General features: G+C 39.1%; 2 protein-coding genes across 2 annotated transcripts in view; both read right to left on the minus strand.

The window, feature by feature from the left end:
* Window positions 1-434, minus strand: part of LOC138017385 (uncharacterized) — an 8,371-nt gene extending 7,937 nt beyond the window's left edge. The window contains exon 1 of the mRNA XM_068864483.1: window positions 383-434. Coding sequence (XP_068720584.1) covers window positions 383-434 — 52 coding nt within the window. The remainder of the gene's footprint in view (window positions 1-382) is intronic.
* A 3,171-nt stretch (window positions 435-3,605) lies between these two features.
* LOC138016968 (uncharacterized) lies at window positions 3,606-10,929 on the minus strand. The gene is made up of 5 exons (XM_068864158.1): window positions 10,618-10,929; window positions 9,987-10,101; window positions 7,717-7,762; window positions 5,467-5,745; window positions 3,606-4,399 (listed from the first exon to the last, which is right to left on the minus strand). Exons 1-5 carry the CDS (start codon window positions 10,846-10,848, stop codon window positions 4,090-4,092), a joined length of 981 nt encoding a protein of 326 aa, XP_068720259.1. The 5' UTR covers window positions 10,849-10,929; the 3' UTR covers window positions 3,606-4,089.
* Between the last annotated feature and the right edge of the window lie 3,847 nt (window positions 10,930-14,776).

Raw genomic sequence — 14,776 nt, forward strand, 5'->3', positions numbered from 1 at the left:
AGGAGAGAGAGGTGTTAATCTCGACACATTTGTTGGGCCGACTTCGTCATAAAGTTTTTAATGACGACAAATATCTCAAATTACTTTTAAATAATTATGCGTGACGAGTCAAAATACGGTCCAAAGGCACAATAAATCACATTGAAATATTTTCTAAAACACGGTTTACAACGGCCAGCATCATGCAATTAAAAAATGGAATTTTTTTTCTTTATTCTCTTTATTTCAAATTAATTTAAACACAGGCAAGTTATATCTTAACTTTCAGGCTACAGAGATGCAACTTGTCAAGGTTTTGCCCGGCATACACTTTTCTCAACAGCAGCGGTGAATTGGTTCTCTTCTGATTTTAAAGCAATCCATTTTTAAGTTTTATACTTACGGAACTCGATAACTGAGAAATAAAACTCAACAACTATTACTCCTTCGAACATCTGCTTCCCTAATTCTCCGGTTAAACATAAAACGTTAGTGATTCAAAAATGATACGTGTTTTTACGGGAAAGATTAAATGGCCATTGCAATAATTCAAATAATAAAAATAGCACGCCTGTTAAATTTCCGATTTGAATAACTGCAAGCGATTCCTCATTGGCCGAAAGTAATTGCCAACTCGCTTAAGCTACCTGGTTTGGTGGTTTAATGAAAATTCTATTGCAATTTGCTGACTCCCTTAACTTTAAGCAAGTTGGGAAAGGAAATGTTTTCACGAAATTTCACTCACTAGGCGACCTCAAAAACCGCTCGCGAACACACAGCTATGGTGTCAAGCCCTCCTGATTAGTCTGCAACCGAGTAGCCGGACGAGGAATTGCTCGTGCTTACTTCAAAATCATGGATCTTGCAAAGCACACATTACCTTCACGTTTTTCCCGCAAATATCTAGCATCAGCCGATCAAAAAAAAAAGTAATACGAAAATGTGATAGCAGCATCTATCACAGATCGAGACTTTTGGGCTATGCACACATTTAAGGAATAACTATTTACTTAATTTATTACATTGAATGTAAACAACATTTACAACCATTTAGTGCCATGTAATATTCAGCACATTTACTCATAATTTAAGAGTCAGTACATTTTTAAAATATATTTGTCCCGTCTAACTTTATTAATACCACGTGACTAACCTACATTATTTTTGCTTCATATCCGGTTAAGAACTTTTAGTATACAAAAGAGAAGGTGATAAAGCCTAAAACAAAACAATAATCCATTGAAAAAGAAAAAACATTGATTCCTTATTGCAAAGTGAATGAGCCGTGGAAGTACCTTATTATCAGTAGTCTTTTTAAATTCCTAGTTGCGACAGGAGCCATTGATTTGGAGGGTACAACGTACTTCATAGGCCACTTTAAAAAAAATATCGTAACACTCTTTGTTTGTACTCCAAAATGTTGCATAAGCATTGTTTCCAGTCCAGTTTTTCTTGGGACTTACAATGGAACAAGGAAAAGATAAAAACAATGCTTATGCAAAATTTTGTAAGGTAAACAAAGAACATTATGGTATTTTTGAAAGTGACCTACTGTGAGGGTCTGGTTGGGGTTAACTGACAAGTGACAAATAGCTGAAAATTTAAGATTTATAGTCGGTTTTATTGAGAACTGACAAAAAATCTGGTTTCTTTGATAATCGTTTAAATTTCCGACTTTTGATAGCCTTTTTCGGTTAAAATATATTATAACGTAGACTTTTTTTAGTTCAGCGTTCATGCCAGGCCGCAACCGTCACGCTGAGCTTTCCAATACGTCTGTTAAAAATTAATCATTAACAACTTGACTCCAAAACATCAGTTACATGAAGGCCACGCGAATAGGAAAACGAAATGTCTGCTTGTGGCGTTATTAAAAGCTATCCTTGGCTTTAATCGTCTTGATTCCGATGCAGCATTCGACCATCATTGAACACGCATGTCCATAATAAATATGCGTCTCTCATGTTATCTATCTGGTGTAAAGACGGGACGAACGGTGTAACATGCATTATCCGTCCGAGACAAACTTGGGCAAACAATTTTTTCTGCGTCTGTTAAATTCGTCTTGTATGAAGAAGGGTACAAGAAGCATTAAGCGTCTGGACGAACTACCGTATTTACTCGAATAAGCGCCACGGCGCTTATTGAATTTTTCGCGCTTCAAGTGCGGCGCTTATTCGAGGGCGGCGCTTATTTGAGGGTGGAGCTTTTTTAAAAATTGGACGCCACACAGAAATATTTCTGTACGGAGAGTAATAGAAACGTCATTTGATGGTCACCATTTGAATCTTACGACATTTTACTTAATGGACGAGCACTGAAATATAATCACTTTGAGCTGAAGAACATCGATTTTGACGCAAAGAAATTCCCTATACTCTGTTAGAGTTACCTTTTAGTGTTTTTTTAATTGGACGAAATTCCTCGAATAAGCGCTGCATCGGGACCGCAGCGCTTGTTTAGAGGTGGCACTTATTTCCTTTTTTTGTCCCAAATGTGGCGAATATTTGAGGGTGGTCGTTGGCATTTTTGACGGTTGATGCCGTTCTAAGTAACCAAGCCTTTTTATTCGGTTAGCTTTCAATGAAGTGTTAGAGTAAGCTTCGTTTTTTAGTATAGTGGCTAAGTGCGATTGCTCATCAGCCAGTGAACTGAGTGCGATATCATTCACTCAACTTTTAATTTTTTTTTCCAAATTTTTTTCTGAGTTTTTTGTTCTACATTCCAAGTGACATACGCTGCTAATCTAGTTCTAGATTACGTATTTTTTCCGTCATTTGCAATGGACAAACTTACCAGTGAAAATTTTTTTAATTCAAGTGTCGTCTAAATGGCAACGACCGTTAACGAAACTGAAATTTGCGGCGGCGCTTGTTCGGGGCGGCACTTATACGAGTAAATACGGTGTCCACTTAAGTACGTCTTCGAATACGCAATAAACTGAATAGTTCGTTTTCTCCGGGTACTCCGATGGGACCCTGTGATCGAGGTTGGGACCCTTTCCCCAGCAGTTTACCTTGAGTAATCCTTAGAGAGGCTGAAGATGAGTTGGCACTTCATCACGTGACGACACGCTCTTTGACGCAACTAACGTTCGTGGAAGACTCGTCGATTTCTTAGTGACTGTTGTTGATGAGCGACCTACACAAGTGGATGAATACCAGACTGACTCGAAAGACGACAACCTCGAACTTAAGGACCACGGCATAGCACCTCCATTTCCAAATCCCGAAGTCCAGCACGAGCTCGTTTTCGAAAGTATTTGTAAGGTGTATTGGTTGAGGTCCTAAGAGATACTATGACTGATGTCATCAATGAGCAAGTTGAAAATTAGGCGTTAATTTAGCATTTCTCTGTGTTAAATTGAGATCCTTGGGATGGTGATGAAAAAATAGTAGAAAATAAGGATTTTGTATTTAATATATTTTAATTAATTAAGTTATTTATTTATTTATTTATTTATGGTTCAAAGAGGAATGTTTTTTGATCAAGTCTCCAGTTAATTATTAGCAGCCAGTTAACTGACAACTGACAGATGGCCCAAAAGTTAAGTGACAAATGGAAGAGATTTTAGCTGACTAATGACATTTCCACCCTCCCTCCTTTCCCCCATCCAGACCCCAGTCTATTGTGTTTGTGGACTGTATGGCGTTTTTGCAGAACGAGTTACTTTTAGTTTGATTTTCCCGCGAAACCAGACCTTTATAGCTAATCACAAGTCTTTCATGAGAATTTTTGAAAGATGGGATTGAGAATGGTCACCTATGCAAAGTGAAACCAAATTCTTTTTTTTGTTTGGACATTTTTACCTTAGCAAACTTAAGGTACTCTTACTAACAAACTTTTTCGTGTGACCGATTTTTTTTTTTCGTAAATTGCCATGATAAATTTCAACCCAGTTAACCAGCAAACTGTGTGCTCTATTATCAATATCGATATCGTTATCATTGTCATTGAATTCAACTTTATAATCAAAGTGTCCGTTTATGTACATGTGGGTAAGCTAAATGCAACGCTCGATACAGTTTAACAAATTCCTCGTAAGTACTCACGCAAAATATCCCTTTGGCCGTAGAAATCCGTCGTGGTCATAAGTCCAGAGCAAAAGAATTAGACAAAATTGTGAAGTGGATGAGTAAGGAAAATTACATTTTTTATCTCATTCACATTTTCAGAAGGAGAAAACTGCAACTCCCTGAAGAAGACCATCAAATCACTGAAATATGCATGCGCCACGGTGCCGCCGTCCCTCTTCAAACCAATATCGTAAACTGAGTGGCCAGAATCCATGAAATCAATATCTCTCTCCTGTGCTACCGTGATTTCCTGTTTCTTGTCTCCGTTGATGAACAATCTCGCTCTTCTATATGCTCGATTCCATGTGATAGCAATGTGACTCCATCGATTGATAGGGACCACACTGTCAATAAACAATTTTGAAATCAGCAAACGAATATCTGTTAATTCTTTGTATTAAGGATTAAATTAAGGACGCTTTCCATACAACGAAAGACTTCGGGAACTCTTCCGGGAAAAGGATAGAATGGAACATAAATATTTTCTGGAATCAAGTATCGGAATTTCGGGTCTACCTTACGATGTTGACCTTAGATTCCCCAATCGCCGAACAAGTTGCCATTTCCGTTGTTCTGGCCCCATTACTATTCGAGGCCGGTTTCCGCTTTCTTTATTTTTTATAGTTTAATTGGTGAGGAACTCGCAAAGGTGATCGTGTTGGATTGGAAAAAATGCTATTCCGCAGGATTTTGGAAGAATGGAAGTCGCTCCAAGTATTTCATCAATAGAACTTAAGCGACTGCATGGAAATAATATGGACGTGAGGGTTAATTGGTTGTTTCCTCTTCGCTGATCTTAAAAATGAGTCATAAATATTTAGTACTTGTTGAACACTTCCCAAAGGGGCTTTTCAGGGCCACTGAAACGAAATAAATGAAACAACAGATTTAGACCAGGCTGGCTCCAGTTGTTCAAACGATGGATAGTGCTGTCCAACGGATAAGTCACTATCCGGTGGATAGGTAATGGCAAAACCGATTACCGTATCCAATGGATAGTGATTTATCCGGTGAATAGCGCTATCCATCTTTTGAACAACTGTGGCCAGAACAACAACTTTTAAAGAATCTCAACTGGCCGCAGGTAAACCAGTTAGCTATTTACAAGTGCAGCCGGGAAGTTGAATCAGGATCAAATTCAACCAGCGGTCAGGATGGGTCTTGAATCCGGGATCTCCGGATCTCAAGACAAGTGCCTAAACCACTGAGCCGCACTGCCTCCACGAGGGTGAAGAGGGTAGTTGAAACAGGAGACTGGAGAACGAGTAGGAAATGCAAAAGAGAATGAATTGATGTATTTTAAGTAATCACGTCTTTAGTCAATTCCGTTGTTCCTAAAGTTCAACATTTTCCCTTGCTTTTTGTGTTTTATCTCTATCGATAGGCATAAGAGAAATTTGAAACGACTTACTTTCCACCTGTAGATGGAGTTAAAAGATCTCTCCCGTTACCGTCTCTAACTTGCAGGCGGAAAGGGCCATTTTCAACAAAGAGTCGGAAGGAAAAAGGAGCTGACCAGTCACCATAAACCGGTTGATTTGAACGGGTCAGCAATTTGATCCACACGGCAATGGTCAAGTTTTTCGAGCGGATTGGAAAAGCGGGGGTTTCGGCAAAGGTTCCAGGGCTGCCGTTCAAGAACAGAACTGTTTGGCCATCTTGCTGAATGAACATTGCAGCTCCACGTAAACTACCGAGAAAATGAAAAGTTTACTTAGTGTCACAGAAATAACGCAAACCAATTACAAGGTCTCGTGAATTTTACCTGATTGAGGAAATGTCTTGTGCTAATGGACTACCATTCAAGGTTTATCAAGATGTCAAGCATAAAGGAGATGACAAGTAATCCAGGGTGTTATTCAAATTGCAGGATTGGGTATTCCAGAAGAATTAGAGAGTGATAATTGTTGACAATTCATTCAGCCATATTTGAGGGGTTCAAAGCAAAGCACGTGCAGGTTCAAGCATTCAGCGCAACCAGGTAAAAGAGGAATGCGAATTTTCTAAAAGGGTTCTGAAACAGGAAAAGCCATATCTATCGTTTATTTTCTACAGTGCATTCTCATGCCTGGCTACAGAGTCCCTCATAGAGAAGAAATTTAAGATCATTACTTTTCTTAACTTTCGAAAGAACACTTGAGAGTCATATTCTCTTCTATTATGGCACAAGTTAAACTTTAAAGTTTTTGTTATGTCTTTATTGTACAATGTAACATCTGATTGAGGCCCGATTCAAGCGTCGCACGTCCGCCGTGTCGAAGTCAATTGACTTGAGTTCGACGTTGCAGAAATGCGACTTCTAAATGTCCTGTCGAATTTCTGCCTCAAGTTCAACAGGCCGTGGCAAAATTGCAGCAGAAATGCGGTACCAATTCAAGCGTCGAATTTCTGCCGTGTCGAATCAAATGTATTCATTGTTATAACGTATGAGCATTATTTTTTTTTTTATTGACTGCCCATACCTTTAATTGTACAACGTCTTTTTTGACTTGATTGACGTTTATTGTTAATGTCAGTTTACAGTGTCTCAATTAGTGCTCCAGTTCCTTTTCTTTCCTTTCCTTTTCTCAGTTTCCCATGACGAAGAAACCAGACAGGGGTGTGCGAACGTTGGGTCTTTGATTGTAAGTTTTTTAAGCCACATTAACAATGCTCAAAACCATGTAGCATTAAACTACGTTTGATTGTCAACCTGATTGCATTTTGAACCTTAACAAAGGGGCTATGTCGGCAAAGTGATCTAATTTCATGACGCCCAAAATGCCCAAAAAGGAGAATGGAACATTGCAATAACCACTTAAAACCGTCAATCAAATTTCCGAAGAGTACCGGAATCGAATTGGAGTTTTTGCTTCGTTTACTGCTCGAATACCATTATGATACCTTTTTCGCGGTTCCTCAATACAGTTCGCACATATTTCATCGGTTTCCATCGGCGTGGAGTTCGATAGTACGAATGTACCGTGGGAACCAAGGATGCTGATTGGTAGGAGTGATTTCGGTAGCTGTGGTTTCGGGTCAGCTCTTCGTGGCTTGGCGTTGGAAGTTTGAATAATTTTAGCCAAAACGCAGTTTGGCCGTTGGCGCTTGAAGATGAGATTCCGCAGAATAATATAAATCGCAGTAAGCTTTACTGCGATTTTACAGCGGTTACCAGTCACACGCGGCCTCGACGACTTTTTTCCATTTTTCGAAACTAAATTTGGGTGGACGTCAATCAAATGTTTCCATGACGAATTTGACAGCCGACAAGTGAACAGGACTACTGCCATGGAAACATTTGATTGGCGTCCACTCAAATTTAGTTTCGAAAAATTAAAAGAGTTGCTGAGGGGCGAGGGAGTTACAGGTAACAGCTGTAAGTCAGGGCGTTTCAATGAATACATCAATTCCGTACTTACCATTTCATGAGTCGTTCAGCATTAAGAATACATCAACAGAAATTTTACTGGGGTAGAATAATAGTCAGAGGAAAGGGACCAAGAACACGACCCCATAAGCTGCATAGTCTTTGTTATCATCGTGCTAAAATAAAGGCTGTCTCTGTCTGTCTGTGTGTCTGTCTGTTCAAAGAGGCGGGAAAAATGGAAGTCAAACCCACGACCGGTAGCTTAATGGTGATAGTTTTAAAAAGTTCAATTAAGAATGCTAATTGCCTTACTTGATATGTTTGTCTGTCCCATCGAGCTTCCAATGGAAAGTGATTTCTGAAAATTGAAAGAAAGCCAGATTGCTTTTACATGATTCAAGGCAAGTAATAACTAGATTCTGGTAACGTATCCATCCGACCCTTCCTTCACATGAGTTGAAGAGCAGTTAAGAGTTTTCAAAGCCTTCAGGTTACCAACAGTTACTCATCGGGCCTGAAAATTGCATTTCACGAAACAAAATTATCACATTACGGAACGACCTATGAGGTCGATGTAGAAAATAAAACAACTTAATAATCAGTTTGAAAGAAGCCTGCAAAGAAAATCCAGGAGTTGCCCAAGCCACTGTTCGACGTGACCAGTGAGTGATCTATCAAGCTACTGGTAGTCGATCAAAAGGGATGAGTTAACCCCGAAAGAGGTGGAGTACTCGCGAGTCTTTCTGCAAAATGTCACATGCGGCTCAAAACAGGCTGGAATTTTCTGACCGGGCCTCCTTTTTCACAATTCTCAGTTGAGTATGACACTAGGGAAGTTTGGTGACAAAGTTTCAGCGTTAAAGTTACCATGTTGTCAAAGGCAACTGGCTTCGTTTCCAAGGGTAACATTTAATATTTAACTGGTAACGGTCGCCAGTTTGAATTTAACCGTTACTATTCGTAGATTTTGGCGGGCTCATCGCTAAACTCGTGACGTCAAGGCCCTAAAAGTTACTCTTGGACACGAAGGAAGTTGCCCTTGACAACATGGTAACTTTAACGCTGACACTTGGTCACCAAACTTCCCTAGTGTCATACTCAACTGAGAATCGTAGTATTTGAATGACCGCATGGTCAAGACTTCTTTATGTTTCGTATTCTCGACCCAAGAGCTCTTCTCTTGACTGAGAGAGAAAAGAGCTTTGGGAAACCCTGAAACAAAATGTCTCCTCTTTGGTTTTCCTGAAGAACAATCAAAAGCGTCTCGAATTGGTGCATTCATGTTAGCACGAGGAGTGAGCAGGCTCCTTCAGGCCCAAATAGCCAATTTTTGGTTATAAGAACTCTACGACGCATGTCCTCCTACAGAGAGTTTCCCGGAGCCTTGGGTTGATCCGAGGCTGTGGTGACGAGAATGAATGTTTCGGGAAAGGTGAAATGTTTAATAAACTGCGTGAGCCAGAGTTGGACTCGAGGAAGTTGGAAACGAGGTCTCAAAGGTCTAAGGAAAGGTTACGTTTATACAAACGTTGGCCGTGTAGCACTTATATTTTAAACAGAGTTAACTGAATAGAGTGTAATGTGAAGTGCTAGATTTCTATCCCATATGAACCATGTGAGCGTTAGCCCTACTAATGGAAATGGGCACACACAAGGACAGAGAAAAACTCTGACCAGGGTGGGAATTGAACCCACGACCTTCGGGTTAGATCTCCGCCGCTCTACCGACTACAAGGTCGAAGGTCGTGGGTTCAATTCCCACCCTGATTAGAGTTTTTCTCCGTCCTTGTGTGGGCCCATTCCCATCAGTGGGGCTAACGCTCACATGGCTCATATGAGATAGAAATCTAGCACTTCTGACAGGTCTAGCCAATCTTTTTATATAACAAGAGCAAATGGGATTCGAATCATGGATTAATAAATTATGTTTTCCATTAATTTGTTTTTCTCAGAACTTGGCTTTTCACCAAAAGCATTTTCATCGAGACCCAGCGAACTGAAGAGAAAACAAGAGGCATTATTGAGCTATTCGCTTGCTGACAAAGTCTTGTAAAAATTTTGCAATTTTTTTCATTACCAATTAAAGGTTGTTCAAAACGTTGAAGTGATTTAATTGTGCCCCTGTTTCTTATAGGAAAAATTAGACATGTGATGCCTCGAGGGAAGTATGTCTTGCTGCCTAAAATTAAGGACTAAAGTCATGAGTATTTTCAAAAGTTGCAGAAATTGCCTCCGGCGAGCAGCGACGAGGGCAATTTCTACAACTTTCGAAAATACCAGTGACATTAACCCTAAATCTTTGTACAACACCACCAAAGCAATAAAATCAGCCCTGCCTAAAGACATGAAAAATAATAATGAAAGTAATTTTGCCCGCGGGGCAATTTAAAGAAGCTAATGGCAAATTCCGTCTCATGTAATCAACATAATAGTAATTTTGCTCTGTTTATGTTACAAATGTAGTTGATTTCAGATGCCTCAAGGAAAATTTGATATTCTGGTTAAATGAAATCTTAACTCCTTCCTTTTAATTCTTGATTTCCTTAAAAAAATATATGTACAATTAATAATCTTGAAAATACCTGTTTCGCAAGAGTTGCCACCGTAACCTGTTATACATGGGCAATCGTAGCTGTTATCATCGTACTTAGCCAAACAAGTTGCCCCATTCTTGCAAGGTTCGTTGTGGCAAGGAGTCTTAAAAAATAACACGTCATTGTGATTATTCCGCTCGCTATTTTAATTTACACTGTGAATTGGAGAAGCTGCCTAGGATAATGACGTCTATTGAATTCTAAATGTTGGCTAATGTTGGTCCGCCATCACGGTCAGAGGAATTTAAGTTACTTGACCGTTTCGAATTGAGTTTTCACTTGATCAATATATCTCTGGCATGCAGAATTAACTTACAGCAGTGACTGCGTGAAAGCGATTTTGAATTCTTAGAGATACCTTTTTTCGCGAAGCAAGCTATCGTGACTTTTTCGTCCATATTACCAGCCTCTTTTCTCAAAGCCGAAATTATCCTTAATATATATTGCAAATGAGCCGACATTGTTGGGGAACGTCACGTATTTTCTTATTTCTCATTTTATTTTATTATTATTATTATTATTTTTTTTTTTAACATTTTGAGAAAAAAAGATGGATTTTCTGATGACAATGCTTCGTCTTTTCAACTAATAAAAAAAATGGAACGTTTGCGTTACTCACCGTGATGCTGAAGTGATGATGCTGCTGGCTGGCCACAAAGTTATGCGATTCCTTATATTTGTCACTGGCTAACAGTTCGCATAAAGTATTTTGCTTTTTTATGTCGCTAAACGCTGCGACGTTGAAAGAGAAACAATAATTGTGTTGTAGACAACTTAGTCCGCATTCTTCGAATGCATCTACCATAACTTGCATCAAAGGAGTAATGTTTAAATAGTGAAAACTGTTCATCGCAAAGTTGGCAAATGCTCCGTAACGTATATTTAAAAATAACCCAAGGATTAAAATCCTGACAGGAAAACAGAGGGTCGACATATTAACCAGCCACCTTCAAGTTATATTGAGGTTTCGCCAGAATTGCTTCGCAATGGAAAAACACACTCAGGATGACCTGAACGTATTAAATAATTTATCTTAAAAATACCAAACAGATGACACCTTAATTACGTCACATGTGAAAAGTTTTTCCCGGCCCAAGTGGTTTTGCTTGCCCTACTTGAAAGAATGACATTCTATTACACTGTTGAATTTTCATTTTTAAAATGATTTATGTGAAAAAAAAACTGCATGGTAGAAAAAAAGCGAAAAAGGATTTTCACGGATGAGTAAAACATAGTGATATTTCCGTGGATGAAGCACTGCAAGAGGCAATGCAATTCATAGTTGTGACTATAAAACCACATGCTGTTTTAGGTAACTGTAATTATATTTATTGCATCAGGGCAGGCCATTTAAATGCAAGGATTGGTGTTCTTGGGAGGCTTTGTTACTGCGGCGAGTTGATAAGATCGGGATTCCACCGGAGAAAAATTGGGTGGCTAACGTTTTCAGCGTAAGCCCTTCGCCAGGGAGCATTGAAGAAGTAATTGTGAGTTCTTTGAGCTAGGAAAGAAGTGCTTATGCTTTGCCATTGGTGGAGACATGTTAAAGAAGAAACACGAATACATTAGAGGAGTAGCTATGTGTAGTGAGGAATGTCGTATGTTGAAACTGCCATAATTGGCAATCATTTTGGATGAAATTGGGTGTTGACTTCTTACGCGCTATAGGTGGTCATGAACGCAATGTACTTGAGGAACTTAACTTGGGTCAGGAATGTGGGTCCCCGCTGTTTAGGTAAAAAAATACCTAAATCTCAGTGGGAGTTGTAACAAGACTCACACTATAAGGCAGAGCGAGAGACAAAGGAGAGAGAGGTGTTAATCTCGACACATTGGTTGGCCCGACTTCGTCATAAAGTTTTTAATGACGACAAATATCTCAAATTACTTTTAAATAATTATGCGTGACGAGTCAAAATACGGTCCAGAGGCACAATAAATCAAATTGAAATATTTTCTAAAACACGGTTTACAACGGCCAGCATCATGCAATTAAAAAATGGACATTTTTTTCTTTATTCCCTTTATTTCAAATTAATTTAAACACAGGCAAGTTATATCTTAACTTTCAGGCTACCGAGATACAACTTGTCAAGGTTTTGCCCGGCATACACTTTTCTCAACAGCAGCGGTGAATTGGTTCTCTTCTGATTTTAAAGCAATCCATTTTTAAGTTTTATACTTACGGAACTCGATCACTGAGAAATAAAACTCAACAACTATTACTCCTTCGAACATCTGCTTCCCTAATTCTCCGGTTAAACATAAAACGTTAGCGATTCAAAAATGATACGTGTTTTTACGGGAAAGATTAAATGGCCAATGCAATAATTCAAGTAATAAAAATAGCACGCCTGTTAAATTTCCGATTTTAATAACCGCAAGCGATTCCTCATTGGCCGAAAGTAATTGCCAACTCGCTTAAGCTACCTGGTTTGGTGGTTTAATGAAAATTCTATTGCAATTTGCCGACTCCCTTAACTTTAAGCAAGTTGGGAAAGGAAATGTTTTCACGAAATTTCACTCACTAGGCGACCTCAAAAACCGCTCGCGAAAACACGGCTATGGTGTCAAGCCCTCCTGATTAGTCTGCAACCGAGTAGCCGGACGAGGAATTGCTCGTGCTTACTTCAAAATCATGGATCTTGCAAAGCACACATTACCTTCACGTTTTTCCCGCAAATATCTAGCATCAGCCGACCAAAAAATAAATAATACGAAAATGTGATAGCAGCATCCATCACAGATCGAGACTTAATTTATTACATTGAATGTAAACAACATTTACAACCATTTAGTGCCATGTAATATTCAGCACATTTACTCATAATTTAAGAGTCAGTACATTTTTAAAATATATTTGTCCCGTCTAACTTTATTAATACCACGTGATTAACCTACATTTTTTGGCTTCATATCCGGTTAAGGACTTTTAGTATACAAAAGAGAAGGTGATTAAGCCTAAAACAAAACAATAATCCATTGATTCCTTATTGCAAAGTGGATGAGCTGTGGAAGTACCTTATTATCAGTAGTCTATTTAAATTCCTAGTTGCGACAGGAGCCATTAGGGAGCTTAAGCAACGACAACGGCGACGGCAACGAGAACGTCATCTCAAAATATAAATTCGCGTTATTGTTATCGCTTCGTTACTATTTCAACTTTTTTAACATGACGGGGGTGTGGTAGTTCCTCAAAAATGACGCTGGTAGGAACGGCGCTCAATTTAGGACAGAAAATGAAAATTTATCCTCAAGTAATGACGTTGTCCATAAAACCTCAAATTTGGCTATTTCACGTTGTAGTTTTGCTGACGACGGCAAAGAAATGGACATAAGTGAAAAACGCACGTGCAGGGCGTGCAAAGCTATTGTTTTTGCTTACTAAATATGCAAATTTGTGACGTTCTCGTTGCCGTCGCCGTTGTCGTTGCTTAAGCTCCCTATTAGGGACCTTTAGATTCTAGGACGAGGACGAGAACGAGTACGAGATTTGACTGCCCGTCTTTAGCGAAAATACTTGGAAGATTCATTACACGGACGATTAATCTTACTCTTTGTTAGCAATGAAGGTTGCTCAGTTATTCTTATTGCTGGTAACTTAACCTTTTTGCTGATCGAAAAATGGCAAAACTGCTACCGTGTTGTTGACTTGTTCTGACACGACGACATTCTTGCAAAAGCTCGTACTAAAATGACGACGGTATCACGTTTTTCCCGCCAAAATGACGCTGGCTTCCGCGCGCTCGCTGTTGCTCTATGAGAAAATCTCGTAGTCGTAGTCGTTCTCGTCCTAGAATCTAAAGCTCCCTATTGACTTGGAGGGTACAACGTACTTCATAGGCCACTTTAAAAGAAATATTGTAACACTCTTTGTTTGTACTCCAAAATGTTGCATAAGCATTGTTTCCAGTCCAATTTTTCTTGGGACTTACAATGGAACAAGGAAAAGAAAAAAGCAATGCTTATGCAAAATTTTGTAAGGTAAACAAAGAATATTATGGTATTTTTGAAAGTGACCTATTGTGAGGGTCTGGTTAGGGTTAACTGACAACTGACAAATAGCTGAAAATTTAAGATTTATAGTCGGTTTTATTGAGAACTGACAAAAAATCTGGTTTCTTTGATAATCGTTTAAATTTCCGACTTTTGATAGCCTTTTTCGGTTAAAATATATTATAACGTAGACTTTTTTTAGTTCAGCGTTCATGCTAGACCGCAACCGTCACGCTGAGTTTTCCAATACGTCTGTTAAAAATTAATCATTAACAACTTGACTCCAAAACATCAGTTACATGAAGGCCACGCGAATAGGAAAACGAAATGTCTGCTTGTGGCGTTATTAAAAGCTATCCTTGGCTTTAATCGTCTTGATTCCGATGCAGCATTCGACCATCATTGAACACGCATGCCCATAAATATGCGTCTCTCATGTTATCTATCTGGTGTAAAGACGGGACGAACGGTGTAACATGCATTATCCGTCCGAGACAAACTTGGGCAAACAATTTTTTTTGCGTCTGTTAAATTCGTCTTGTATGAAGAAGGGTACAAGAAGCATTAAGCGTCTGGACGAACTACCGTATTTACTCGAATAAGCGCCACGGCGCTTATTGAATTTTTCGCGCTTGAAGTGCGGCGCTTATTCGAGGGCGGCGCTTATTTGAGGGTGGAGCTTTTTTAAAAATTGGACGCCACACAGCAATATTTCTGTACGGAGAGTAATAGAAACGTCATTTGATGGTCACCATTTGAATCTTACGACATTTTACTTAATG

This window comes from Montipora capricornis, chromosome 9 (genome assembly GCF_036669925.1).
Source record: "Montipora capricornis isolate CH-2021 chromosome 9, ASM3666992v2, whole genome shotgun sequence".
NCBI classification, from domain to species: Eukaryota; Metazoa; Cnidaria; class Anthozoa; order Scleractinia; family Acroporidae; genus Montipora; species Montipora capricornis.